Source organism: Semicossyphus pulcher, unplaced genomic scaffold (genome assembly GCF_022749685.1).
Source record: "Semicossyphus pulcher isolate SPU_LCO1_2020_fin unplaced genomic scaffold, fSemPul1.0.p SCAF_6, whole genome shotgun sequence".
In the NCBI taxonomy this organism is placed as follows: Eukaryota; Metazoa; Chordata; class Actinopteri; order Labriformes; family Labridae; genus Semicossyphus; species Semicossyphus pulcher.
In genome coordinates this window covers 26,432,552-26,458,626 of record NW_027211737.1, presented here as the reverse complement: position 1 = coordinate 26,458,626, position 26,075 = coordinate 26,432,552, and the positions used below count along the sequence as shown (strand labels likewise).

Genomic DNA, 26,075 nt, shown 5'->3' with positions numbered 1-26,075 from the left:
TGTCAGAGATCAGCTGTGCTTCTCTGGCCTCAGCTCTGAAGTCCAACCCCTCCCATCTGAGAGAGCTGAACCTGAGTGACAACAAGCTGCAGGATCCAGGAGTGAAGCTGCTCGCTGATCTTGTGAAGAGTCCAAACTGCAGACTGGAGACTCTGACGTCAGTTCACAGACTCTCTGTTACTATTGTAGTCCTCATGTGTTTAATTAACTACTGAACCTAACTCATGTTTATAAATTACTCACATCTATGACCATATATAGATTCTGTGTTGTTCATATTTTCATGTTTCTTTAAACTAAATTTACTCTGCAGTCACTAAAGACTTCTGTTTGTTAAAGAAACCAGAGAAAACGTCCTCTGTCAGTTTTTAGAGTAAATGGATGTTTATGATTTTCAGTAAATGGTCACAACTGTATCCAGAATAACCTCTTAACTAATGTTTGTTTAAATGATAAAGTTTACTGGCTGAAGTAGAACTTTTTCTTTCTTCAAAAATCAGGACACATTGATGTTTATTTATACATTTAAAACTTGAACACAACAAATTGATTTTTAATGAATTTTACACCATATCTTTTTTCTTTATTCAGATTGAGGAGCTGCAGTTTGTCAGATATCAGCTGTGCTTCTCTGGCCTCAGCTCTGAAGTCCAACCCCTCCCATCTGAGAGAGCTGGACCTGAGAGGAAACAAGCTGCAGGATCCAGGAGTGAAGCTGCTCTCTGATTTTGTGAAGAGTCCAAACTGCAGACTGGAGACTCTGAGGTCAGTTCACTGACTCTCTGTTACTATTGCAGACCTCATGTGTTTAGTTCTGTTTAGGACTAGGGGATACAATCTCTTGCTTGCTTCACGTACTTGATATGATGAGAGTGGGGACAATAATATGGGGGTTTCCACACAGGAGCCATGGTGTGTGTGTGTGTGTGTGTGTGTGGGGGGGGGGGGGGGTGTGATAGGCCCACAACACCTCCAGAGGGCTCCAAGAGGTGTCTTTCCTCTTAATCCACAGCCACCGACTTGCCTGTTCGGCTGCACTGGAGAGGGCTTTGATGGCTTGGCGTTGGGCTTGGCCTCGGATTCCCATGTCCTTAAGCAACGTTGTAGCTGACTTGCCCACGAAGCCTCTGAATCTAACTAAGGGTTATAAATAACTTACATCAATGACTGTATAGATTCTGTTTCTTTTTTTCTCCTCAATTTTGTTCATTGGAGTTTTAACAACGCACAAATGTCAAAAAGTTAATTTTTTAGTTTCAATATTGTGTCATGTATAACACACAACAAGTAGGAGAAATACTATATAAAGTACAAATGCAGTTAAAAAAAAGACATAACCAACATAAAAAAAGGAAAGAAACAAAAATAGACAAAACAAACAGGTTGGTCACCCTGTAACAATTAAGAAGAAATAGAAAATGACAAAATAAATAAAGAAATTAACAACATTCCGAACCCATCACAGGTACATTACAGTGATTACAAACATTCAGTTAGAACTGTTAGTCCGGAACAGCAGTAAATACCAGCCCCTGAGCATGTGCAAAAAAAGGTCCCCATGTTTTATTAATTTTGGTAAGTGAACCATTTATAGTTCACCTCATTTATTTTTCCAATTTAACAAAGGTAAAAATGTCCTTGATTCATGAGGAATGAGAGGGTGGCACAGGTGATTTCCTCCTCAATAAAATCAGATGTCAGAAATGCTATAAAGTCTGCCTTATATTTTGGAAGCTGCAGAGTGGGAGGTGGAACCCCAAACAATGCAGTGATTGCTGTAGGTTCGAAGTGAGTCCTCATGCAATCTGAAATTGAGTTAAAGATTTCTGACCAAGAGGTGTGTAAAGAAGGGCATGACCAGAACATGAAGATGTGGGGAGCAGGGGCCTGGCAACATCTATCATACGTGGGGTCAACACAGCCTCCGGTGTTAAAAAATGAAGCCAATGAGGAAGTGCAAAAAACTGCAGTTCCTCGAGTGGCCACTTGAGGCTGGCTCCAGAAATCAAGAAATAACATTACAGCAGATGGGAAAATGCCAATTTTTACAGCAGAAATAAACATGTTTACAGCCTGGTACAAAAAACGGTTTTGTTAAAAAAAGCAAATTTTATTGTTCAAGATAACTGTACGGGGGATGAATTTTTTTATAACACACCTGTTTTAATTATATTAAGCCTTAAATCATAGGGGCCGGCCTCATTTGATTGACAGGTGGATCCTGCTGGCTGTCTGCTAGATGTCAAAGCAAACACACAGACACTGAGCTTAACTTCACCTGTTTGTGTTGTTGGAGCCTTTTGGGGATTTTTTCATTCAAAGTTTGGACAAATAATCTCTGTGGGATTTATGGAACTTTATGGCCGTGCAAGAAGTCTGAGCTCCAGCTTTTCAGTGAGTTTAATGCTAGTATAATTGTATTGATACATTTTTAGCACTTAGTAGCAGGTATACTGTGCTCGCTTTAGTTGCTTGTTAGCCTGTGCAGTGTTTATCAAACATTTATTTAATCGTCAGCCAGTAAATAGGAGTCAGATGTTGTTGGCTTTTCCCCAGAGAGATTACAGCGGACTGTAGTGTCACGGCCCCTCTACTTGGTAGGCTCTACTGCTGTTTTGCTCTCTGTCTCCAGGACTGCAGACCTGGTGGCAGGCTAATCAGGTGAACGGGACACACCTGGGCCCGGTGTGTCTCATGTATTTAAGCCAGAGCAGCAGCAGCAGCCAGTCTCTGGGCAGACCTCCTATCACCACACACCTCTGCGTTGTTCTTTTGTTTGTTCTTCTTTGTTTTTACACATCAACAACATCCATGCAACACATTTACACCCATCCACACCCCACACAACTGACTTTACAGATTATTCATATCTACATGTTTTTGTTGGTTTTGATTATTTATGTTGTAAATAAATTAATTGTTTGATTAGTATACCCATGTGCCTCCCGTTTTTGTCGCAGTCTAAGAGCCGGGCTGTGACAGTAATGAGAAGATCGGTTATTTTACGTTTCCCGTTACGTGTCAGCTCGCCGCTATCTCACTGGGCGAGCGAGCAGCGAGTCCGCTACTTCTTTACTCTTATAACTGAACACCTGCAGTCAGTCACCGTCACAAACAGAATCTCCTCCTGGGAAAGTAGCTCATTCATTATTTATACAGTCTATGGCTAATAACCGCTAGCTACGCTGAGCTGCATATAGCCTAGCTTCATAGCCGTAGCTGGCTGATTCATGTGGCCCGTCCATAGAGCTCAGCCATAGGCTTAACTCGTTCACGCTCCGCCTCTTTGCCTGCCTCTAGATAAGCCGGCTCTGGCATTTCCAATATGGCGACCCCCAGCTCCGGCACAATTCAGGCTTCAAAATGCTTCTTCAGAAACCAATGGGTGACATCACCGAGACTACGTCCATTATTTATACAGTCTATGGGTCAACATCATCAATTCTAGAAAGCCTGACTTTAGTGAAGTTTGTACAGTGAAGGATTTTGCATTGGGTCAGAGCATGCCTAGCACAAATAGCTGAGGAGTGAACCCGACGCAGAATGACATCCCATAACCGCTCTGAAATCTCCTCCCCCATATCCACTTCCCACTGAGTTTTTATGTTATGTAAAGGGGCTGGATGCAATGAGTGAATAAGATCATAAAGACGTGAGATCATATCCTTCTTTAAAGGGGATGGTGTTCACAAGGAGTCAATAGGTGAGGCCTCCGAAAGATTGGGAAAATGGGAGCTAAAATTCCAAACGAAACTGCGGATCTGTAGGTACCTGAAAAAATGTCTAGGTAGAGGGAACTTCTCAGAGAGCTGCTGAAAAGATGCAAAGGTGTTTTCAATATATATGTAGCGGAATGTCTCAATGCTAGATGTGGACCACAAAGAGAAGACTCTGTCAATCAGAGAAGGATGGAAAATAGGATTAGCTGATATTGGAGCTAAGAAAGAAAAGGTCTGTTGACCAAGATGGCGTCAGAATTTCTTCCAGATCTTCAAAGTAGACTTAACCAAGGCCTTTTTAGAACAAGGAGAGGAAGGAAACTTCAGGGGGGATGGAATAATTTCTGTCAATGATATGTGTTGTTTTTTATACTAAATGTATTCTGCAGTCACAAAAGACTTCTGGTTGTTAAAGAAACCAGAGAAAACGTCCTCTGTCAGTTTTAAGAGTAAATGAATGTTTCACACAACTGTATCCAGAATAACCTCTTAACTAATGTTTGTTTAAATGATAAAGTTTACTGGCTGAAGTAGAAATGTTTCTTTAGTTTCAGTTGGTTACAAAAATCAGGACACACTGATGTTTATTTACACATTTAAAACTTGAACACAGCAAATTTGATTTTTAATGAATTTTATCTCCATATCTTTTTTCTTTATTCAGATTGAGGAGCTGCAGTTTGTCAGAGATCAGCTGTGCTTCTCTGGCCTCAGCTCTGAAGTCCAACCCCTCCCACCTGCGCGAGCTGAACCTGAGTCAAAACAAGCTGCAGGATTCAGATGTGAAGCTGCTTTCTGATTTTCTGCAGAGTCCAAACTGCAGACTGGAGACTCTGAGGTCAGTTCACTGACTCTGTTACTATTGTAGACCTCATCTTTGCCACTTATCCCCCTTTGCGGCTACTCAGCCTAACTTACTCAAATTTGGGTTACTGAATGTGAGATCCCTATCAAACAAGACCATCATCAGGATATTGTTAATACCAAAAAGCTTGACTTATTCTTCATCACTGAAACTTAGTTAAATCACGGTGACTCCATCCCACTGATAGAAACAGCACCTCACTTCTTTAACCAGCCTCGGCCTTCTGGTCGAGGTGGTGGCTTAGCAGTGCTCTTCAGGAACATGTCCTGCTCTCTGGTCTCAGTGGGCCAATTTACATCATTTGAATCTCTATCCTTCAAAATGAATGGTAAACCCCCCGTGCTCTGAGTCCTGATTTACAGACACCCAAAACACCTTCATCAGTGAATTCTCTGAACTCATATTTTGCCAAATTATGACAGGGTTTTAATACTCTGTGACTTTAACATTCATGTTTGTTGTCCCTCTCACCCTCTGGTCAAAAATGTTCCACTTCTTATTGAATCATTTCATCTTGGTCAGTCTATATCTGGTCCAACACATGTCAAAAACCACACCCTGGGCCTAGTTTTATCCTCTGGTCTCTCCCCTAATAACTTTGATATGATTGAAGTTAGTGTCTCAGATCATAAAGCAATTGTATTCGATTGACTACCGTCTCCTTCTGCCCCTATACAAATTGCTCCTGGTTGCTCTCGTGTCCTCACCAGTACCACAGCTAGCCAGTTCTCCACTGCATTTAGAGCAGCACCATCCACTTTCCAAATTTAAAAAAAATTCTTCCTAGACAAAATTGATATCAAACAGAACATCACTCCCTCTGATCGGCTTTTGGTAAATCCACTTAGGAGTCCACCAACATTTGATACCTTTCTGCCCATCTCACTCCCACAGCTTGACAAAGTCATTTCTGGCTCAAAGCCCACCAATTGCTGCCTTGATATCATTCCTACTAAGCTGCTGAAGGAGGTTCTTGGGGAAATTGGTCCAAGTACAGTGAATATTACTAACAGCTCTTTACTATCTGGCAATGTCCCACAAACGCCATAGTTCAACACTTATTAAAAAAACCATGCCTGGATCCACGAATACCAAACAATTTCAGACCAGTTTCAAAATGTCCTTTTCTGATTAAAGTCCTGGAGAAAGTAGTCCTCCAACAGATAATACCTTTCCTCAACAGCAATAGCATCTTTGAAAAATTTCAGTCAGGTTTTCGTGCACACCACAGCACAGAATGTGCCTTGTTGAGGGTCACTACTGACCTCCTTGTAACAGCTGATGGTGGCCTTTCCTCAGTCTTAGTCCTGTTAGATCTCAGCGGTGGACCACACAATACTAATTGACTGTCTGCATCACTGGTTGGGGTCTCTGGACCAGCCCTCGGCTGGCCTCAATCCTACTTAACAGACAGGACTTCTAGGTTGCAGTTAACAACTCCTTCTCCACCCCTGCTAGCTTCTCATGTGGAGTCCCCCAAAGTTGGTCCTTGGTCCCCTCCTGTTTTCCCTCTATATGCTCCCATTAGGTAAAATTGTTCAGAAACATAATATCTCATTTCACTGTTATGTAGATGACACCCAGCTTTACCTTCCCATTCAACCCATTGACCAAACTGGACCCACCACTCTTGCCAAATGTCTGGAGGATATTAAGGGATGGATGGCTAGTAACTTTTTACAACTCAATGAAAACAAAACAGAGATGATCGTGTTCAACCCACCAAACTCCACAAGCACCTTTGCCCAATCCCTCAATCATCTATACAATTACATAAAACCCTGCAAAAACAACCTTGGAATAACATTCAACAATAACCTGAAATATGATAAACAGATTAACACAGTCGTCAAATCTAGCTTCTTTCAGCTCAAGATCATATCCAAAATCAAGACATTCTTATCACACAAAGATCTAGAAAAAGTCATCCATGCCTTAATTTCCTCCAGACTCGACTACTGCAACTTTCTATATATTGTTATCAGCCAGGCCTCTATTCACCATTAACAACTTGTTCAGAATGCCGCAGCCATACTCCTTTGCAGATGCAAAAAAAGGGAACACATCACACCCATAGCAGCGTCCCTGCACTGGCTCCCCATTCAGTACAGAATGCTGTACAAGATTCTCCTGTTCGTATTGAAAGCCCTTCATGGCCTCACTCCGAGCTATAATACAGAACTCATATCCCCATACAGTACAGCTAGGCCCCTCAGATCATCTGATCAAGGGCTATTAACCATCCCGCAATCATGCCGAAAACCTTTTGGGGACAGGGCCTTCTCTGCAGCCGCACCGACTCTAGAATAGCCTCCCATCACACATAAGAACAGCCGAATCTCTCGACGGCTTTAAAAAATGCCTCAAGACTCATTTTTACTCCTTGGCCTTCCCTAGCTTTTGATTATGAACATGAGTTGCATTTTACCTTGTTTAACAAAAGCTTCAAGTTGTGCGTGTGCGTGTGCGTGTGCGTGTGCGTGTGCGTGTTTTGTGTACTTGTGTGCATGTCTGTAAGCATGCTCATGTTTGGGTGTGCTCTCTATGTGTTTGTCCATGTATTTCAAATATTCATGTCATGTAATAATCTTTTTATGGCTCTTTTTCATTTGTTCTGTTCTAAAGTTTGTTGTAAAGCTTGCTGTAAAGCACTTTGATACAAACCCTGTGTGTTTTAAAGCGCTCTATAAATACATTTCACATTGACCTCATATTTAACTACTGAACCTAACTCATGTTTATAAATAAGTTACAACCATGACCATATATAGATTCTGTGTTGTTCATATTTTCATGTTTCCTTAAACTAAATTTATTCTGCAGTCACTAAAGACTTCTGTTTGTTAAAGAAACCAGAGAAAACGTCCTCTGTCAGTTTTTAGAGTAAATGGATGTTTATGATTTCAGTAAATGGTCACAACTGTATCCAGAAAAACCTCTTAACTAATGTTTGTTTAAATGATAAAGTTTGCTGGCTGAAGCCTTTAGTTTAAATTGGTTACAAAAATCAGGACACATTGATGTTTATTTACACATTTAAAACTTTAAAATGCATCAAATTGTATTTTTAATTAATTTTATCTCCATATCTTTTTTCTTTATTCAGATTGTGGAAATGCAGTTTGTCAGAGATCAGCTGTGCTTCTCTGGCCTCAGCTCTGAAGTCCAACCCCTCCCATCTGAGAGAGCTGAACCTGGAAGGAAACAAGCTGCAGGATTCAGGAGTGAAGCTGCTCTCTGATTTTCTGCAGAGTCCAAACTGCAGACTGGAGACTCTGAAGTCAGATAACGTTCTTTTTCTTCTATTCTGAGTTTAATATGATGTGAAAATGATGGTGAAACTAAACTTTAGACATTAGGCTGATATTATCCTGATCCACACCTGACTTTCATTAGTTTTTCTTTCTCATGTTTTTCAGATGTTAAGAAACAAATCTAAATGAAAATGACTAAATAAATGTTATCAATGTCAGCCATCAGATAATGATAGATATATTCAGTATTTGTTTTATCAACATTGTGATGAAGCTGTAAGTCATGATGCTGATACTGACTGAATAGTTCTAATTGTAGATGCTTTGATTTCAGGACTTCTCTATTAGTAACAGAATTAATACAGATTTATTCTGTTCACATTTATCCACCATTTGTCCTGATATATTTGGCATCTCTGGAAGCTTCTGGATCATGAAGTGAAATGTAAATCAGTTTCTCAGAGTTTTTATGTGTTTGGCTGCTCAACATGAGTTTGTATAGTCTGATCTACTGGTGGAGCTGGCAGAGTTGAAGAGGTAAAGTCACTAAAACTTTATTGAAGTAGCAGCAGGTTGTAGTTAATATAAATAAGAGCTATTTCTGTTTTTGTACTTTCCAGTATTTAACCTGCATCCTGTTGGGTTCAGGTGTTTGGAGGATCCATTTTAACTTCTTCATTCTAAACCCTCTTCAGCTGTCAACAGATTCTTAGACATTAACTGATGTAACGATGTAACATTATTATTCTTTATTCAGATTATTTCTTCAAAAATCAGGATACATTGATGTTTATTTCCACATTTAAAACTTGAACACAACAAATTGATTTTTAATGAATTTTATCTCCATATCTTTTTTCTTTATTCAGATTGAGGAGCTGCAGTTTGTCAGAGATCAGCTGTGCTTCTCTGGCCTCAGCTCTGAAGTCCAACCCCTCCCATCTGAGAGAGCTGGACCTGAGTTTCAACAACCTGCAGGATTCAGGAGTGAAGCTGCTCTCTGATTTTCTGCAGAGTCCAAACTGCAGACTGGAGACTCTGAAGTCAGATAACGTTCTTTTTCTTCTATTCTGAGTTTAATATGATGTGAAAATGATGGTGAAACTAAACTTTAGACATTAGGCTGATATTATCCTGATCCACACCTGACTTTCATTAGTTTTTCTTTCTCATGTTTTTCAGATGTTAAGAAACAAATCTAAATGAAAATGACTAAATAAATGTTATCAATGTCAGCCATCAGATAATGATAGATATATTCAGTATTTGTTTTATCAACATTGTGATGAAGCTGTAAGTCATGATGCTGATACTGACTGAATAGTTCTAATTGTAGATGCTTTGATTTCAGGACTTCTCTATTAGTAACAGATATAATACAGATTTATTCTGTTCACATTTATCCACCATTTGTCCTGATATATTTGGCATCTCTGGAAGCTTCTGGATCATGAAGTGAATTGTAAATCAGTTTCTCAGAGTTTGTATGTGTTTGGCTGCTCAACATGAGTTTGTATAGTCTGATCCACTGGTGGAGCTGGCAGAGTTGAAGAGGTGAAGTCACTAAAACTTTATTGAAGTAGCAGCAGGTTGTAGTTAATATAAATAAGAGCTATTTCTGTTTTTGTACTTTCCAGTATTTAACCTGCATCCTGTTGGGTTCAGGTGTTTGGAGGATCCATTTTAACTTCTTCATTCTAAACCCTCTTCAGCTGTCAACAGATTCTTAGACATTAACTGATGTAATGATGTAACATTATCATTCTTTATTCAGATTGAATGGCTGCAGTTTGTCAGAGATCAGCTGTGCTTCTCTGGCCTCAGCTCTGAAGTCCAACCCCTCCCATCTGAGAGAGCTGGACCTGAGTGACAACAAGCTGCAGGATCCAGGAGTGAAGCTGCTCGCTGATCTTGTGAAGAGTCCAAACTGCAGACTGGAGACTCTGACGTCAGTTCACTGACTCTCTGTTACTATTGTAGACCTCATTAACTACTGAACCTAACTCATGTTTATAAATAACTTACATCTATGACCATATATAGATTCTGTGTTGTTCATATTTTCACGTTTCTTTCAACTTAATTTATTCTGCAGTCACTAAAGACTTCAGTTTGTTAAAGAAACCAGAGAAAATGTCCTCTGTCAGTTTTTAGAGTAAATGAATGTTTATGATTTTCAGTAAATGGTCACAACTGTATCCAGAATAACCTCCTAACTAATGTTTGTTTAAATGATAAAGTTTACTGGCTGAAGTAGAAATGTTTCTTTAGTTTCAGTTGGTTACAAAAATGTTTATTTACACATTTAAAGCTTGAACACAACAGATTGGATTTTAAATGAATTTTATCTCCATATCTCTTTTCTTTATTCAGATTGAGTCGCTGCAGTTTGTCAGAGATCAGCTGTGCTTCTCTGGCCTCAGCTCTGAAGTCCAACCCCTCCCATCTGAGAGAGCTGAACCTGGGAGGAAACAACCTGCAGGATTCAGACGTGAAGCTGCTCTCTGGTCTTGTGAAGAGTCCAAACTGCAGACTGGCGACTCTAAGGTCAGTAGACATTTGAGGTCAGTCCATGGTGGTTTGGGCACCATAAAACTAAACAGTATCAAAGCAAAGTTTAAATGTTTCTGGTAAACCTCCTCAACCCTTCCTCCCAGTGTCTGCATCCATTAATGAAGCTGTCAGAGGAGAACGGTGATGGGCTTCAGGATTGAGCAGAAAGATAGTGAAAGTAATATTGATGAGTACAGAAAATAAAGTTGGATTAGAGCTGACCGCATTACAAGATGTAGGAAAACAGACTGTCAGATCTTACCTGTTTTTACTCCCATCTGAACACTAAAGAATTGATCAGATGGTCCACTTTAGTATCAGTCTGACTGAAGCCTGGAAATCAATCACTTTAATGATTTTATGGCCATGTTTCCTGAAAGATCCGTACAAACACAGAAGTTGTATTTTTTTTTTTTTTTTTTTTTGCTGACCTTGTTTGATTGATCAGTACACTGGGACATCACTGGTGGGTGAGGTTAAAAGTTAATAGTGAAAAAGACGTGAGAAAGTATTTAAGACACTGCTGCTCAGCCTGGTGAGAAGTTACTCTCAAACACCTGTTAGCTTTGTGCTAATATTCCCAATAGAAGATCAGAAAAGATAAATAAATAAGAAACTACTGCTTTCTAATGTAAAAGCTGTTCAGTCAAAAAAAGTCAAGTTAAAGTTTATTATAGCCCAATATCACAAAGTTTGCCTCAAAGGGCTGTACATATCATAAAAACAAGTCAAAGAGTGAGAATAGAAAAATATGTGAGAACAATGGTTATATATTTAGGGTAGAATAAGTGAAGTTATAGGCTGATGCAAAAAGATGTGTATAGTTTACTCTTAGAGGAGTCTACTGAGCTAGCCTCTTGAATTTCGGTATGAAGGAATGCTTGGTATGAGAAGACCCTACCGCCTACTGATTTATTTATTTTTGGAATTTTCAGGACGCCAGCATTTTCAGCTCGTAGAGCCCTAGCTGGTATAGAAGAAGTGACTAGGGGTGATCGTTAGAATGGTTCAGGTCCTTGTAATATTTTAGAAGTTAAAAGTAGAATCTTAAAGTCAGATCTTGTATGTACAGGGAGCCAATGAAATGATATAAGAACAGAGGTAACATATCCTGGCAGCAATGTTTTGTACAAGTTGTAGTTTTCCAATAGTGGAATTAGGTAGGCCAGAGAAAAGTGAATTGCAATAGTCAAGCCTAGATGAGACAAATGCATGAACAAGTGTTTCAGCATCAGCCATTGAGAGGAAGTGGCGAATGTTGGCAGTGTTTCGTAGGTGGAAATATGCATTCTTTGTAACATGGTTGATATGTTCTTCAAATGAAGTTGGGATCAAATAAGACACCAAGATTTGTAACGCAGGAGCTTCATGAAATTGTGGAACCAGCTCTGTTCATGGTGAGATTACAGAATGTGTTTCTTATGTGCTTTGGACTAAGAATTAGCATCTCAGTTTTGTCAGTATTTAAAAGAAGGAAGTTATTGTTTAATGTCCAGTATACAGTCCTTAGATTTCACCAGCTGATGACAGGCGTCAGGCTTAATGGAAATGTCTAGCTGAGTATCGTCAGCATACAAATGAGAACCTAGTTTGTATTCATTGATCAGTGAACTAAGGGGCAACCTGTAAATGGAGAAGAGAATAGGACCAAGCACAGATCCCTGAGGTATGCCATATCTGACATTCTCGTGGTCTGATAAATGATTGTTATGTATAACAAAGTGAGATCTGTCGTAAGTATGACCTAAACCAAGAGAGCGCAGTGTCAATGATAGCTACGTAGCTTTCTAGGCTATGTAATAGAATGTGGTGATCAACCGTATCGTCTAAGAGTGACAGTATTGAAGCTGAGTCAGAATCTGAAGCAAGAAGTAAGTCATTTACTCTGTTATTGTTTGCACAGTTTCTGTGCTGTGACATTTTTTGAAGCCAGATTGATGATGATCTTATAGGATGTTGGTCTATGAGTTGCTGAGCCACTGCTTTTTAACATTACAACAGTAAATGCATGACTGAACTGTTTCTGACATAATGATGCTTTCAGGGACTCTCCCTTTTCCTCCAAGCTGCAATTCTCCAGTGTGTTAACATAAACGTGCTAGGCTACAAAATCACTCCACGTCTGTCTTCATACTGGATGCTCTACATTACTGGCTAACAGCTGATAGTCTGAGTATAAACACCGTCTTTTCCTCTCATCAGGTGGAAGGAGTGATATCTGTCACTGGTTCTGTCGAGAGAGGATCAGCTGATGATCCAGGGCAGTTTAAGCAGCAGCTTGTGTGTGGAGACTCTGACTGGGCCGTGTTACTGAGAGGAAGAGTGGAGAGGAGAGCTTCATCCTTTTATTTTTATTGTTTTATTACCACTAATTTCTAAATAACAGTAGAGGTTGATATATGTTGAACTATAACTCTCCGATGTTCTGGTTATATTCCCAGTTATTAAGATAAGTAGTCGACTCAAACTGAACAAAGTCTTGATTTAATCAAGGCTTTACTGAGTTTCTCGATTGACTACAAACAGATTATGATGTCTGGATGTTGCTGGCAAGTCAGCAACTCAATATTTTGTATTTCATGATGAAAAAATAATCACTAGCTTTTAAATGTGTTAGTCATGATCAAAACAATTATTAATAGTCTTAATTTATGCTGACAAACAAATTTAAAAAGTATTAGATTTAGTTTGATCCTGCTAGTTTTCACATTATTATACATATTGTACGTATTATATATTTTTATTTTTATTCTTATTGCCTATTTTCTTTATCTTATTCTATTTTCTTGTTTTTATTCTAGTTCTGTGTTAATTGTTCTGCACCAAAATCACCAAAACAAATTCCTTGTATGTGCAAATCTACTTGGCAATAAACCCAGATTCTGATTCAGTTGGTTCATAAGTCTCAAGCATATCCGAAATGTAATTGGCCGCTTATACACAAGCGGTGAGACTTTGAAATCAACTCTGAGTAACGGGTAGCCAGGGAAAGGATGTTAAAACTGGAGTCATGTGTTCGTATATCCAAGTGTTGATCGGGACTCTTGAAGCAGCATTTTGAATACGTTGAACAGCTTGTTTTGAAAGCCCTGTGAACAGACCGTCGCAGTAATCTAATCTGCTGGAAATAAAGGCATGTTTAAGTCTCTCAAGGTCTTGTTTTGTCATTATTCCTCTGACTCTAGTAATGTTTTTTAAATGTTAAAAAGCAGAAGAAGTTATGGATTTAATGTGGCTGTGGAAATTTAAATCAGAGTCTGGGATAACACCCAGGTTTCTCGCTTGACTCTTGGATATAAGAGAGAGGGACTGAAGGTGAGAGCTGACGCAGTGTCTTTCTGTCAGTGGCCCGGACAGTAATGTCGGTCTTATCTCTGTTAAGTTGGCGAGAGTATTTCCACATTTACTCAACAACTTTGGTGACAGGTTACATTCAGATAAAAATCAACCCAGTGTGCTAACACAAACTTGTTTTATATTATTACACTTGGCGTATACCCACACAGAATAATAAACTGTATCTGTGATGTTGTAAATGTGTTTTATTATAACTGACCAAAACAATCAATCTATAATCTACATTTAAAGTGATTTACTTATATCAGGATATTTGTAAAGGAGTCGATATTTCATTTCCACCTGCAAACATGCTGTAAGCTATAAACAGCAAATTTAATTTCACATGTTCTCGCTCCTAACATTAAAAAAGAAAAAACATTTCACAAAATGAAAAAACATTTCACTCGCTGCGAACATAGACAGTAGAAGTAATGGACGAAGCCGAAATATGGCTGCTGCCATGCTGGTTTACTTGAGCCTGAAGAGACCAAATTTGGATGAGAGGGTGGAGCTGCAGAAAAGCAAGTGGTTGAAAAATGCCATGTTAGCAGAGCTGTCTGTACCTGTGGCTGACCAATTGGCTTGTGAATGAGCTAGTTTAACTTAGTGTTTCCCACAGAGGATGTTTTATTAGTTGTGGTGACTGACTGTAGTTGTTTAGTTATCAGACTAAAGAAGGAGCGGACTCGCCGCTAGCTTGCCCGGTGGGACAGCGGGAGGTAAACGACACATAATGGGAAACTCTAAACAGGTCTTATCATCACTACTAACAAACCAGGTATGGCAAGCACAGTATACCTGCTACTTAGTGCTAAAAATATATCAATACAATATAGAATTTAAGTCACTGAAAAGCTGGAGCTCAGACTTCTTGCATGGCCAGAAAGTTCCATAAATCCCACAGAGAGAGACAGATTATTTGTCCAAACTTTGAATGAAAAAATCCCCAAAAGGCTCCAACAACACAAACAAGCTAAGCTAAGTTCAGTGACTGTGTGTCTGCGTTGATGTCTAGCAGCTCCCACCTGTCACTCAAGTGACTCAGTCCCTATGATTTAAGGCTTAATATAATTAAAACAGGTGTGTTACAAAATAAATTCACCCCCTTGTACAGTCTTGAACTGTAAAATTAGCTATTTATAACAAAACCGTTTTTTGGACCAGGCTGTAAACATGTAAACATTTTCCCATCTGCTGTAATGTTATCTCTTGGTTTCTGGAGCCAGCCTCAAGTGGCCACAAGAGAAACTGCAGTTTTTTTGCATTTCCACACCGACTTCATTTCTCAATCGGTGGTTGCTGCTTGGCTGCAAAAACGTTTCAGAATACGGAAAGGTTAGGACTATACTACCTGTTTGTGATTGGACGGAACTTGTGTCAAGGCAAACGACGCAAAAGTGACATACTGTTTCTGGGGTCCGTTTCACAAAGCAGGTTCAACAAACTCTGAGTCTAACCCTGAACTCTGAGTTGATCTACTCTGAGATAGGAAACTCTGAGTCTTCGGTTCCAGAACAGCTGATCAGAGTTAGTTCAATCAACTCTGAATAGGATTAGCGGGAGTTAAGTGCGTGCACGCTGACTATAAAAAGTCAGCATTAATGGAGCCCCGATACCACGATCCACCATGGCAACGGTACACAATAAGAGGTCCTCCTACTTCACACCAAAGGAGCTCAAAATACTCATGCGGACGTATGGCGAACACAAACATGTATTTCGCAAGAGAAGTAACACGACTACAGCTGCAAGAGAGAGAGAAGCGGCGTGGGAAGAAATCGCTGCTCGATTGAACGCGTAAGTTTGTATTGGTGTATTTATTAAATATTTAATCACGGAATAGAAGCTAAAATTTATATTCATTTAGGTGCAATCCAGCGGGACCAAAACGCACATGGAAGCAGCTAAAAATGAAGTATAAGAACATCATTCAATCAGGTAAGCCTAAGGAAAAATGGGCTCAAGTCTGAACCTCACTTCAATCATATTTAAAATATTAAAGTAAACATCATTCAGTGGCAGTTTTTGTGCCGTTTTATCCCTAACATGATGCTGATTTCACATACATTTCATTGATTAGGCCTCAATACATTTAAATTCTGCTCAGCCAACAAAAAGAAGGCAGAGGCCCGCAAAACGGGTGGAGGACCAGCACCACCACCTCTGACTGAGGCAGAGGAGCTGGCCCTGAGCCAGAACACGGGGAGGCCAGTGGCAGAGGGAATCCCTGGGGGGAGCTCATCTGAGCCTGTCACCCCCCAGGACACAAGTGCCTTCATAAGATGTAAGAAATAAAGAGTACGGTCTAAACCTGCAGTGTATGTAAAGTGTTATGACATTATTTTTGTTGTGATTTGTCACTATAGGAATAAAAATTAATTGATTGATGTAATAGCCATGGCCATTTGTCCTAACAGATTCTGATGTTGTTCTCTGCCTTGTCGAGCCCCATCCAACGACAGAACACCTTGCAGCTGTAAGTAGTCTACTCAATACTCCAGAGATGACCAAATAGTGTAAAGTGTGCTAAAACCTAATGCTCATCTAAACAGGAAGAACCTCAGGAAGATGATGAAGAGACCCTCTCTGCTGACACAGAGAGGCCTACAGAGGTAACATGTTAAAATGATATGTCACTGATATCTGGCGTTACCTTCCCATTCACTGCTCTTTAAGTTATTGTGTGGAATATTGTGGCATGTAGCCTACATTAAAGTATGAACAGACATTCTTATCCTTTTTAACAGAGCATGGCTGGGCAGCAGGAGGAGGGTCCATCAACAGCACAGTTGAACACAGTGAGTCACTAAATGCCAGAGGTGAATTCTGCATGAACTGCAGGATTTAATGTCATCCTTATGTATTCCCAGTTACCTGTAAAGGAACTGTACAGGAGACGTCTTTAAAAACAAACAGAAAAAACCAACAAAGAATTGGTGTTCCTGGACCTCCAGATTAAAAAGTCAGCGCTGGAGATCAAATATTGCAACACAAGTTAGAGGTGGGTGCATAGTCACAGGTGAATTGTGTTATGTTATTTTTTAAATATTGTTCCAGTAATTAACGTCTGCTTTTGTATTTGTAGGAAATAAAGAGGACCAAATAAAATGTGACTCATTTGTCTTATTTGAGTGCTCTCGGCAGTGGTGGTGGAAAATCTACAAAACATGACTTTGACACAGATTTATCTTTTGATTATTTTATTATAACTATAAAAGACTTTTGCAAAGGGTCAGAGCAGAACAGAGAGGCAACCAAAGAGAGCCCAATGATAAAGAAATGAGTGAATACACAGGCATTTTATAGAGATAGGAGTACTCCTCGTCCTCGGGCTTCAGAAAGTAGAAAACTACCCAGGCCTCATCTGAGAAGCACTGTGTAAATGGGTCAAAGGTCAAACATATGAACAATGGCTAAGCCGTTGGAAGTTAAGAAGTATAAGAGAGACTTTAAAGTATGTATGATCTAAATAAGGTAAGACATGTTAAAGAACTAAAAGAAAAAAATAAATAAACGTGTCTTAGACAGCGAAATGATTGTGGCAGATGACATCTCTGACCGCCCTTCCATCCTGCATGTCAGCTGCAGGGATGGGGTCTTCATCAGCCTCTATTTGTAGGGCAGGGTGTTGCTCTTCTCTAATTGTGGCAATATTATGGAGAACAACACATGCCACAATAATGTCGCAGGCCCTCTCAGGGGTTACCCTGAGGTGACGTAGGCACTGGAAATGGGCTTTCAACAGGCCTATGGTCATCTCCACCCGAGCTCTCATCCTGCAGTGGGCCACATTGAAGCGCTGCTGGGGGCCTGGCTCAGGGGTCAACAATGTTGGCCGGCATGGGTACCCCCTGTCACCCAGCAGATAGCCGTCAAAGTGTCCTGTAATGTATAGTGGATACTTTGAGTGTGTCAAAGGAGGGAGACAAGTGAATTATATTGAACAAAGCTCTAGGCTACTTACCACGTTCCATTCTGTGGCTTACAGTAGACTCACGGTATACCTGTGAGTCATGCACAGACCCGGGCCACTTGGCCTCCACATTTGTTATGAGGTGTGAAGCATCACATATGATCTTGACAGTGCAGAGAATGACAGATGTTAGTGGCAGGATTGTGATGCAGTCTTTCACATTTTGACACAGTGGTCATATCTACCTGCACATTAATGCTGTGGATGGACTTTCTATTTACATATACCTCATTTTCAGAGGGAGCCCTGATGGGAATATGGGTTCCATCAACACACCCAATCACATTGGGAAATCCTAGAATAAACTGAAGTTAGCAATCTTAGTCTGAGGTCACAGCAACATGTCATTAACAGTACACTATACATTATCATTCTTTAAAACAGATTTCTACATCGTTTACCTGCAATCCTGTGGAATTCCTCCTTCATAGCTCTCAGAGGTTTGTGGCCGGGGACTTTAACAAAAGAGCCAGACACACTTTCCTCACTGCCCTGCAGACAGTGGCTTTGCTGAGGTGCTCTGCATCCCCAATATTATAAAGAAAACTTCCATTCGCAAAAAAACGTAAGGCAACACAAAGAATTGCTCAGATGTGAGTGCTTGCCCACGGTGGGTGATATTTGTGATGTGCGGCTGCAGAAGAGTGTGCATATAACGCAGTGACTGTAAAGAAAAACGGTAACGCTCAAATAAAAAGTGGTTCGGAAATGAAAAGACATCTAATCGGGGTCTTATCATCCTGTCCCGACGAGGGTTGAACTCCCTGCAAAGAAGTGCAACCCCCACGTCAAATATGTCGTCAACAAATGGACATGCCATGGTGGCAAATAATTATCTTCTTTGTCACACAGACGAACGTTTTCTTTAATTTTTCGGTAATCACTCTAAGACGCACTTGATACGGGCTGAATGAATGAGGAAGTCGAATGAGGGTTTTACAGCCTAGAGGGAGGAGACAGAGCGAAACTCTGAGTTTCCTGAAGAAAACCTGCTTGCGACCAGGTTAGGTTCACAGACTCAGTTACCATAGTAACCAACTCAGAGTTAAAGTTACCTCTCTTTCTGAATCGGCAAACCCGAGGTTTCCCTCATTTCAGGGTTAACAAACTCGGGGTTTTCACTAAACCCGCTTTCTGAAACGGACCCCTGTTGTGTTTATGTTTGTTTATACCGTTTTTTGTTTGCAGATACTCGTCTTGTTTTCTGCTCCGTCTGTTCAAATTTCCCAGCAAACACCTTGATTAGTGGAGTAGATGATGGTCATGGGCAAACATTAGCCTGGTCAACTTGCTTTGGTTTAAATGAAGCCGTTATGAATGCTGTCTTAATGAACATATCTGCAATGGCGTTTATATCGAAATAACTATCAAACCCCCTGAATAAAATATAATGAGAACTTAATTTTAAATCCAACAATTATAATAATAATAATAATAACAAATGAAGACTTTATTCACATCAATTTACAGTTAGGCGTTAGTATGATAGATACTTGACTAGGCGAGTAGCAAACTTGTCAACAAAGAAGTGTCCGACTTTGTGACTCCTCCCCCGACTGCAATCGGCTACTCTCGCCTGTTGTCGAGGCGAGCCGGTGTACCAGATTAACTGGTGCTTGAATTAACTGGTGGCGGTCAACAATGTGACAGTTTATTGTAGCACTGAACAGGTATCGACACAGTCCTTTACATTAGACATCGTTTCAAACTGATTTACAGGATGAAGTTCCCTGGGACTGTGCAGCAAGATACGCAAGCAACGTAGAAACTAAATTCAAGAGTTATTGACAGTTACTTGTGGATAACTTCTTATCATCTGTGCACGTCAGTGCTCTGGCATGATAAAAACGAGCTCTGAGATCAACGGACTCATAAGCCACGCCCACACACATCTTGTGACCGCCACCAGTTAATTCAACACCAGTTAAACTGTGACCTGTCACAACTGGTTAACTGATTGAATAAACATCGAGTAACTAGAGAGGATAGTCAAATCGGTGAGCGGGTCACAATAAGTCAAACTCAATACATCTAAAGCAGGAGTCATCTGTGGTGTAAAAGAACACATTAACTGGTCAGCTGAAGTTTGAATTAACTTGTGATGTTCCGCTGTGCGCGGCTGTGGTTGCAAAGCGATCTCAGATGACAAAAAGTTATCCACAAGTAACTGTCAATTACTCTTGAATTTAGTTTCTACGTTGCTTGCGTATCTTGCTGCACAGTCTCAGGGAACTTCAAGCTATACATCAGTTTGAAACGATGTCTAGTGTAAATGACTGTGTCGATACCTGTTCAGTGCTACAATTAACTGTCACATAGTTGACCGACACCAGTTAATTCAAGCACCAGTTAATCTGGTACACCGGCAGTCATCTCAAGCGCACCTACAAAAACAGAAAGTGAAACAGAAGGGCCGGTCAGCAATCGGACACCATTCTGAGTCGACAGAGCAGAAGGAGAAGAAGATAAGTCTGAGGCAGGGTGAGAATAAATTCAATGTTATTATTGTTATACTGTCAAAGTCTCCGATTAATATGTGAAGGAAGATTGAAAGAACAATACACATTATTAATTTGATTATTTTAGAGACATACAGGTCAGACAAATTTCATTTCAGTCTCAGAAACGGGCAATGGTCAAATACAACGCAGATAGTGAGATTATATCGACAGATCAGACTAGGGGCAAAACCATAGTAAATTAGCGGATAAACAGGCAGAACCAGGCAGATATTAAGGTTAGTAAAATACACTAGACAATCTGGCAAAAACAGAGTGAAAATGGTTTTGACATACTTTAATAGGGACTCGATAACAGCGGGACCAGTTCACTCCTCACACAGTGTTTTTAACTGCGACAGAGGGCCCGACATCGGACGCTCTCTGTCAACACCCAATCAGTTCTGTTACGTAATGTAAACAATCCTATTGTATATCTCCGTATGTCCCTACTGTAAATGCATAGATTGTCGCTGTTTATAAAGCTTTTTGTTTTGATCGCTACGTCATTAATAACGTCCCTCGTGCACACGTGGCTCACGTGCTTAATTAAACAGACTGCTGATGCAGACAGTCAACAAAGCAGACAGAGACACAGACAGAACAAGGGCGGCGGGGCAAGCAGCTGTGCAGAGAGCAGAGGTGAAGATGTGTTGGGGGGACTGAAGCAAAGCAAAGTGATCAGATTAAAGTAGATTGTGAATTAAAACTTACTAAGGTGAAGACGAGAGTGCAATTAAAGTGTGAAAGTAAGAAATAACCCTCTAGAAACAGGGTAACCCAGACTGAGTAAGTCTACATGTGATGTGCTTCTCACAGAAATCATTGATATATGTGAGTAATTAATGACAAAGCCTGTAATTAATGAGATGATTTTTTTAACCCCCCCCCCAGAAGATGAGTGATTGTGTGGAGAAAGAGGAGGACAGAGCAAAGTCTCCTACGCCCAGCTGTCTATCTATGAAGAGTGAGCGGTCTAAAAGTATTGGTGCAGACTTCAGTAAGGAACCAGGACCCTCAGAAACACAGTAAGGGAACTTTTTAACCACTAAACTCTCTAGCAACAGCATTTTGAGTACAGAAAACCAGGGTTGTCATGTTACCTGAATTGCAATCTCAGATCCCATCGGCTATAGTCTGAGATGCTGAACGGCTTTCGTGGCACCACATCAAGGGAATTCATCTCAAGTTACATTTCAGATCTAGAACAGATTGTTAGCTGAACTTGTTGCAGATGTCTGTTTATAGAGATTAATAAGAAGCTAAATCATCGTCAGATCACGCTGATGGGAGCAGGGATGGCATCACAGCACATCACGTTCCACCTGTTTTTTACAGTTCAGTTCATACACTTCAATAAACTGAAATGTGTGCAGCGGAACAACGTGTCTCATGCTCAAATGACCACTTTTTGTGCCGTGTCTGCGCTGTCCATATGCATGCGCACTCTCTCTCTCCCTCTCCTCACAGGAGTGCATTATACATGGTAATATTAATTAATGTCACTGCCCGAATGTCTTTGGTTACAGTGGGACATTTGAAATGAAAACACCTCATCAAAAAGATGTGCGGTATCAAAAGTTATGTTTATCTATTATAATTAATGGATAAAATGCTGCTGGCACACTGGAGACGGGGATCAAGCAGGTTACCTTGCCCTTCTTGGCCCCCTCGGGATACATTTCACTGAAATCTCTGATGAGGACTTTGCAGGCTGTGGAGAAATTAACGCCTCCATAGCCACGGAGCTATGTCATCACAGCGCTGGCATCTCTTGCACTTGTGGCATCGATAGAGGGGCTGTGGCTGGTGCTGCTGACGCGTCCTCCCCGGTAATTCCTTTGCCGAAATGACCAATAATGGTTTGGAACCAAGAATAACCTTAAATATGGATAACCTGGAAAAATGGTGAAAAAACTGCCAGATAAAAAATTATTGTGCCCTCTGCCACTACCCAGCTAGCAGGGAACGTTCCCATAACTTTGTAACATGTCCTACAAGTTCTAATTACATTTGAAAAAAAACAAAACGTTTTAATCAAATATTCAAAGAAGGTTTGAAGGTTGTTTATCATTTCAAATAAAGTTCTTGTAACGTTAAAACTTAAACTAAGACAAAACATTCTAACTGAAACATTGTGAAGATATTTTCAGGATGTTATTGAGGCCTGGGATGTCAGAACGCCTTTTAGAAAACATTTGCTCAATGTTACATAAAAACAAGGTAGAACATGCTGACTGCAACATTCTGAGGATCTTTTCAGGATGTAAGTATGACTTGAACTGTCAGAACGTGATTTATAAAACGTTCCTGAAATGTGATTTGAACATTGTCACTGCAACTTTCTGAAAATGTTTTCAGAGAACGTTCTCCTGCTATTAAAAGCAACATTCTGGGAACCAAATAAAAACTTCCCGCTCAAAACATTACCAGGACATCGCACATAACATTCTCAGAACAAAAGCTGGGTAGCCTCAATAAAGCATCATGAGAATAACAGTTTGATTTCTTCACACTGCATTTTCAGGCTGCAGATATTTATGATTTTGTAAAAGCCCCACACAGTTTTTTGCATTTAATTTAAGAATGATTCATAATTTAAGGGATTTTCCTTGTTTCCCCAGAAAGCACAAGAGGAGTGATTGTGAGGAGGGGCTGCTGTCCAGCTGTGTTTTATGTCAGAACGTCCTGAGAGATCCAGTTTCTACCAGCTGTGGACACTGGTTCTGCAGACAGTGCATCACCTCATACGAGGACCAGTCTGGTTCGTCTGGAGATTCCTCCTGTCCCCAGTGTGGAGAAAGATCTATAACAAGACCAGGACTGCAGATAGCCGGACAGACCAGCACTGTACAAAGTAAGATTTTCCATCTGCTGATGTCATTGTGTCTGAAAACAGGACTTTCTAATGTATTACAGGGAAATATGTTAGTATGCAGTGCCTTTAATATATATTAAACACATATTTTTCTTCTCTCTCAGCAGATAGTGGTCTTCAGGAGGTTTTAGATGAGCATAAGATCAGTCTGAGGGCGAGATGTGAACATGTGACTGAAGGAACTGATGAAGCAGGAAGTGGAACCCTCCTCAACAGGATCTACACTGAGCTCTACATTACAGAGGGACAAAGTGAAGAGGTAAATACCCAACATGAGGTGAGGCAGCTCGAGAGAGCTTCCAAGATGGAGACCCTCCATGAGACTTCAATCAAGTGCCATGACATCTTTAAAGCCTTACCTGATGAACAGAGGCACATCAGAGTCGTGCTGACCAACGGTGTTGCTGGTGTTGGAAAAACCTTCTCAGTGCAGAAGTTCACTCTGGACTGGGCAGAGGGCTCGGAAAACCAAGACATCAGTCTGGTTTTTCTGCTTTCATTCAGGGAGCTGAACTTGATCAGAGAGGAGCAGTACAGCCTTCTCAAGCTGCTCCATGCTTTCCATCCAACATTACAGAAGCTCACAGCAGAGACGCTCGCTGTCTGTAAACCTTTGTTCATCTTTGACGGCCTGGATGAAAGCAGACTTTTATTAGATTTCCACAACAATCAGGTTGTGTCTGACGTCTCACAGAAGTCATCAGTCCATGTGCTGTTGACAAACCTCATCAAGGGGAATCTGCTTTCCTCAGCTCTCATCTGGATAACTTCTCGGCCTGCAGCAGCCAATCAGATCCCTGGAACATGTGTGGACAGGGTGACAGAAGTACGAGGCTTCACTGAGGCCCAGAAGGAGGAGTACTTCAGGAAGAGGTTCAGTGATGAAGAGCTGTCCAACAGAATCATCTCACACATCAAGACATCCAGGAGCCTCGACATCATGTGTCAAATCCCAGTCTTCTGCTGGATCACTGCGACAGTTCTGGAGCACATGTTGACCAGAGACCAGAGAGGAGAGCTGCCCAGGACCCTGACTGACATGTTCTCACACTTCCTGCTGGTTCAGACAAAGAGGAAGAAGCAGAAGTATGATGAGGGACAAGAGACGAGTCCACAGGAGCTGACACAGGCTGACAGGGAAGTCCTTCTGAAGCTGGGGAGGCTGGCGTGCGAACATCTGGAGAAAGGAAACATCATGTTCTACCAAGAAGACCTGGAGCAGTGTGGTCTGGATGTCACAGAGGCCTCTGTGTACTCAGGACTTTGTACAGAGATCTTCAAAAGAGAGTGTGTGATCTTCCAGAAAACAGTCTACTGCTTTGTTCATCTGAGTGTTCAGGAGTTTCTGGCTGCAGTCTTCGTTTTCCACTGGTACACCGACAGGAACAGAGATGTAGTTGAGGCTTTCATTGGAAAGACATCCCTGGATGCCTTTCTGAAGAGTGCCATGGAGAAATCCCTTCAGAGTAAGAATGGCCACCTGGACCTGTTTGTTCGCTTCCTTCATGGCCTCTCCCTGAAGTCCAACCAAAGACTCTTAGGAGGCCTGCTGGGTCAGACAGACGAAAGCCCAGAAAGGATCCGGAGAGTCATCAAAAACCTGAAAGAGATGAACAGTGATAAGATCTCTCCTGACAGAAGCATCAACATCTTCCACTGTCTGATGGAGATGAAGGACCACTCGGTACATCAGGAGATCCAAGAGTTCCTGAAATCAGAGAACAGATCAGGAAAGAGATTCTCTGAGATCCACTGCTCTGCTCTGGCCTACATGCTGCAGATGTCAGAGGAGGTTCTGGATGAGTTGGACCTGAAGAAATACAACACAACTGATCAGGGACGACTGAGACTGATTCCAGCTGTCAGGAACTGCAGAAAGGCTCTGTGAGTCATGATTTAAATAATAATACAGACACGTGTAGATACGTGTTGTAGGTCTTTGGTCTTTTTCTGAATTTCCTCCCGAGGATAAATAAAGTATTCCTGAATCTGATTAAAATCTACACATTATAACATAAAATTCAAAAAAATAGTAATTTATTGGGGGAAAAAAGGTATAATGTTACAGATCCTCTTAAGCCGATTTAAATTCTGAGAACAAAATGTCGATTTTTAGTAGATCTATAGTTGTGTTTATGGCTGTCAATTTAATCAACACAGATATTATGTTTATTTCTAAAAATCATTACATCTAGTCTTCTATGAACCTTCCCTTGAGTGACCGGGGCGTCATGTTGACCTGGTAATATAAGATAACAACTGTAGAGGTTGTGGTTTATCACTACATAAGCGTTTGAAAGTTATTATTACCTGAGTTGTCTCTACAAGGTGCTGTATAAAGCCAGACACACATTCAGACTCATTTTTTCTGCACTGAAAGCATTTTGTTTTTGAATTGTCTCTCTAGCCTCTAACTTTGTGGAGACATACTGTATATTGAAACAGATTACACTGAGATGTCTGTGCACATTATGTGAACCTGAGTGTTACTAATTTTCAATCTTCAAATAAAGAAACTGTTTATTTTTCAAATGCATCAGTTAAGTATTTTTTTATATTTCCTATTAATTCCTAATAATATATTTCACAATGTTTACGTCATAACAGATTTTCCAATTGTGGAATATCGAAGACTCACTGTGAAGTTGTGGCCTCAGCTCTGAAGTCCAACCCCTCCCATCTGAGAGAGCTGAACCTGAGTGTCAATGGGCTGCCGGATTCTGGAGTGAAGCTGTTGTGTGATGGTCTGCAGAGTCCAAACTGCAGACTGGAGACTCTGGAGTGAGTTCACTGACTCTGTTTCTATTGTAGTCCTCATGTTTTTAATTAAGACCTGAACCTAACTCATGTTTATAAATAACTTACATCTATGACCATATATAGATTCTGTGTTGTTCATATTTTCATGTTTCTTTAAACTAAATTTATTCTGCAGTCACTAAAGACTTCTGTTTGTTAAAGAAACCAGAGAAAACGTCCTCTGTCAGTTTTTAGAG

At 40.6% G+C, this 26,075-nt stretch overlaps 2 protein-coding genes and 1 long non-coding RNA gene across 4 annotated transcripts; all 3 read left to right on the top strand.

Moving 5' to 3' along the window:
* Positions 1-11: 11 nt before the first annotated feature.
* Positions 12-4,570, top strand: LOC138609958 (ribonuclease inhibitor-like; the record flags this gene model as incomplete). The annotated part of the gene is made up of 3 exons (XM_069682643.1): positions 12-157; positions 592-765; positions 4,384-4,570. Coding segments are annotated over 3 exons (507 nt in total), but the record flags the coding sequence as incomplete, so codon positions are not given.
* Positions 4,571-8,711: 4,141 nt separating this feature from the next.
* Positions 8,712-12,834, top strand: LOC138609959 (uncharacterized). Of its 2 annotated transcripts, XR_011309508.1 has the most exons (4): positions 8,712-8,881; positions 9,613-9,786; positions 10,212-10,385; positions 12,594-12,834. It is a non-coding gene; the product is annotated as an uncharacterized lncRNA (long non-coding RNA). The 2 variants fall into 2 exon arrangements; XR_011309507.1 differs by lacking the exon at positions 8,712-8,881 and having other exon boundaries at positions 9,476-9,786.
* Positions 12,835-20,129: 7,295 nt separating this feature from the next.
* On the top strand, positions 20,130-24,967 carry LOC138609952 (protein NLRC3-like). The gene is made up of 4 exons (XM_069682638.1): positions 20,130-20,184; positions 21,096-21,229; positions 22,826-23,058; positions 23,184-24,967. Exons 2-4 carry the CDS (start codon positions 21,099-21,101, stop codon positions 24,965-24,967), a joined length of 2,148 nt encoding a protein of 715 aa, XP_069538739.1. The 5' UTR covers positions 20,130-20,184; positions 21,096-21,098.
* The last annotated feature ends 1,108 nt before the right edge of the window (positions 24,968-26,075 follow it).